Source organism: Trichoplax adhaerens, genomic scaffold (genome assembly GCF_000150275.1).
Source record: "Trichoplax adhaerens TRIADscaffold_23 genomic scaffold, whole genome shotgun sequence".
Classification (NCBI taxonomy): Eukaryota; Metazoa; Placozoa; class Uniplacotomia; order Trichoplacea; family Trichoplacidae; genus Trichoplax; species Trichoplax adhaerens.
In genome coordinates, this window is record NW_002060964.1 from 502,687 (window position 1) to 505,548 (window position 2,862).

The 2,862-nt window shown below is 29.3% G+C and overlaps 1 protein-coding gene across 1 annotated transcript in view; it reads left to right on the plus strand.

The window, feature by feature from the left end:
* The window catches only part of TRIADDRAFT_61361 (uncharacterized protein), a gene marked incomplete at both ends in the record, with an annotated part of 5,214 nt that extends 4,926 nt beyond the window's left edge, over positions 1-288 (plus strand). Inside the window, one exon of the mRNA XM_002117278.1 lies at positions 261-288. Coding sequence (XP_002117314.1) covers positions 261-288 — 28 coding nt within the window. The remainder of the gene's footprint in view (positions 1-260) is intronic.
* Positions 289-2,862: the final 2,574 nt, after the last annotated feature.

The window sequence follows — 2,862 nt, forward strand, 5'->3', positions numbered from 1 at the left end:
GAGGCGTTAAAGTCTTTGTGTAGTCTGCTAGTAGAGCAAAAGTGTTTCTGATAGTGCAGATATCGTTCCTTGATACGTGGTTCAAGGAATTGACTTATTGATCGTACATTACGTTATCTTGTTGCAAAGCTGTTTTGTGACAGAGTGATAGCAACGTTTCGATAACTCTAAACTAATCTTAGATATTCCCATTTTGCTGATGCTTTTACTTACTGTTACTACTGTAAACTCGTACGCGTAATTTTATTTCATCATCTTAGGAAAACTGGGGTTTATAAAGCACCATAATCAAGATTAAAATTACTAATTTTCAAGAAATAAAAGTTGTCATACGATTTATTTGAAAGTACTATTTAAAAGTGGGTTAAAATAACGTTTCGGTAATGCTAATTATATTTCAGATATTACCTTCTGCTGATGTTTTTTAAATACTGTATTATGACTGCTATAGAAATATAAGTTTATATCATCATCAAAGTAAATCTGGGGTTTACAAGAATTATAATCAAGATTAAAATTACGACCTACAAATGAATTACATAATATTTTAGTAACATTAATTTTACTGAACTTACTACGCTATCCACTAAAGCTCTTTCATATTATGACTGCAACATAAATTTAATTCCATCATCCAAGTTAGACTGAGAGTTTACAAGTATGCTATTCACGATGAAACAATCAGAAGGCTACTGTTCACATCATAAAAGAATAAAAGTAGATATAGTATAATTTAAGCAAACTTTTAGTTAGCAAATGGGCGTTAGAAAGTCATTCTATAACGTACCTAAATTTGACATCGTCGTGCACGTAGATAAAATTGATGTAAGGTCTAGTTCCAGTATTATCTTTGCTTTACTCATGCTTTTTATTTTAATGGCTGCTTACGGATTTGGTCCAGTAATTTAAATTCAAATTTCGCTTTACAAGCTTTGTAGTAAAGGCAAATTCTACTTGTGCTCCATTTTACTAAAAGAATAACGGAAATGTTTCTTAGTAATACATAGCTATAATTTCTCAGAGGCACACATATTCTATGCGATTAAGGGGCAATTATTTTTAGGTGTTATTCCTTTATTACGCTGTTTATATTTTTATCAATATGATCTTTGTATAATTTATTCTCTCTTTCGAGCATCGAATATTGTAAACTTAACGTAAATTGAGTGCCCAAGTTTAAAAGCTAACATTTTAAGAAGAAAATTGATTTCAGTTTTAGCAATTCTACAAACTTGTTTAATTAAGGTAGCTAATGCTGATGATCTAAATTTAGTACTACAACATGTCCTACTTATCACTTTCTAAGTAATCACGCAATGTGGATAACCTTCATTTGCTATAGTAACTCTACAGAATGTTTAAATTGATCTACTTTTTTATGTGAACTTTAACTTATTCCTTTCTACTTCAAATACTAATCTGTTAATCATTCGGGTATAGATTGAATTTATTTTAAAAATATTTACAGCACTTTTTCTATCTTTATTGGCTCTGGATTTAATAGTATATGGCTTAATTTAAAAAAGATCAATAGTCTAATAGCGATCTGATGCATTTAAAACTTTATATTGCAGATATTATATAGTGTATTTCTTATTCGTGATCCTTAGCATTACTTAAGTTGATTAATAGTTTTATAGAAATCAAGTGGATTTATAATTTTATGTTTCAGATATCACATCGTGTATATCTTATTCATCATCCTTGGCATCGCAAGCGAAATGCCTTCACGCATCTTTATTACAGCATCAGGGGTAAAAGAGTTATTTAGTTTAGCGATGCTTCTATATTAATCTTAATTTGCTTTGATAGTCTTAATTTAATATTTTTTAACGAGTTTCAATGAATCAATTAAAATATTCTACGTTGCAGTACTTCTCAGCCAAGCTGGAAGAAACGCATATTCAATATATTATAGAGAGTTACTTAATGTTGGCCTATTGGTTTCCGAACTTGCTTGCAAGCGCAATCAACATTGTTTTGTTGCAATCGTAAGATACCATAGAAATAAAATATCATTTAATATTTATTTTCTAAATGTTTTAAAATTTACTGATATGGAAGGTCGTTTGAGCTGTAGTTTATGAATTTATTAATTGCTCTAGGATTGACATCAGAAAGCGGATGACATTTTCCCTATCTGTATTAATATTTTTTTTAATAGTTACGACTATCTTGGCTAAATTAGATACATCTAGATGTAAGTCACGATTTGATCATGAAGGAATATACAAGCGATTACGGTGTTTAGTAACGTCTCGTTATTAGCGCAATGATACAATATTAACCGAGTCAAAATGACCCATAGTAATTTCTATGAATTGACCAACCATTTGCATTTTGTTAGTTAAATTAGTTACTTAAGTTCCAATTTAAATCTATTACTCACTAGAGCTTAATTTATGCTTAGATAATTTTATTCTAAAATTCAGTAATTGCAGTACATGACTATTCGCACATACCCGTATGATAAATATATCAATATAGGTAGGGTTCATTATTATCTTAATCTGAATGGATTAACACATTGGCCTATTTGAGCCTCTATGAAGAAGCCGATTTAATTTATCATTAATACTTTTTGAATAATCATTTATGATTTTCTACAGTTTTTCGCACTAATTCTGGTTTACTTTTATATATTTAGTATAACAGTCGATTTATCTATGACATTAGTCCAATCTCCGATTGATAGATGACAATATTCTAGCTTAGGAAGCAGCAATTAGTCTATCACTTATTCAGAATAGATATCAGTCTAATTTGCTAATAATGATAATTTAAATAAATTCTTAAGCCATTAAATACTTAAACATGGATCCATTTTCGTTCTATTCTATAATTGTAGGGCAAAAAATCTTT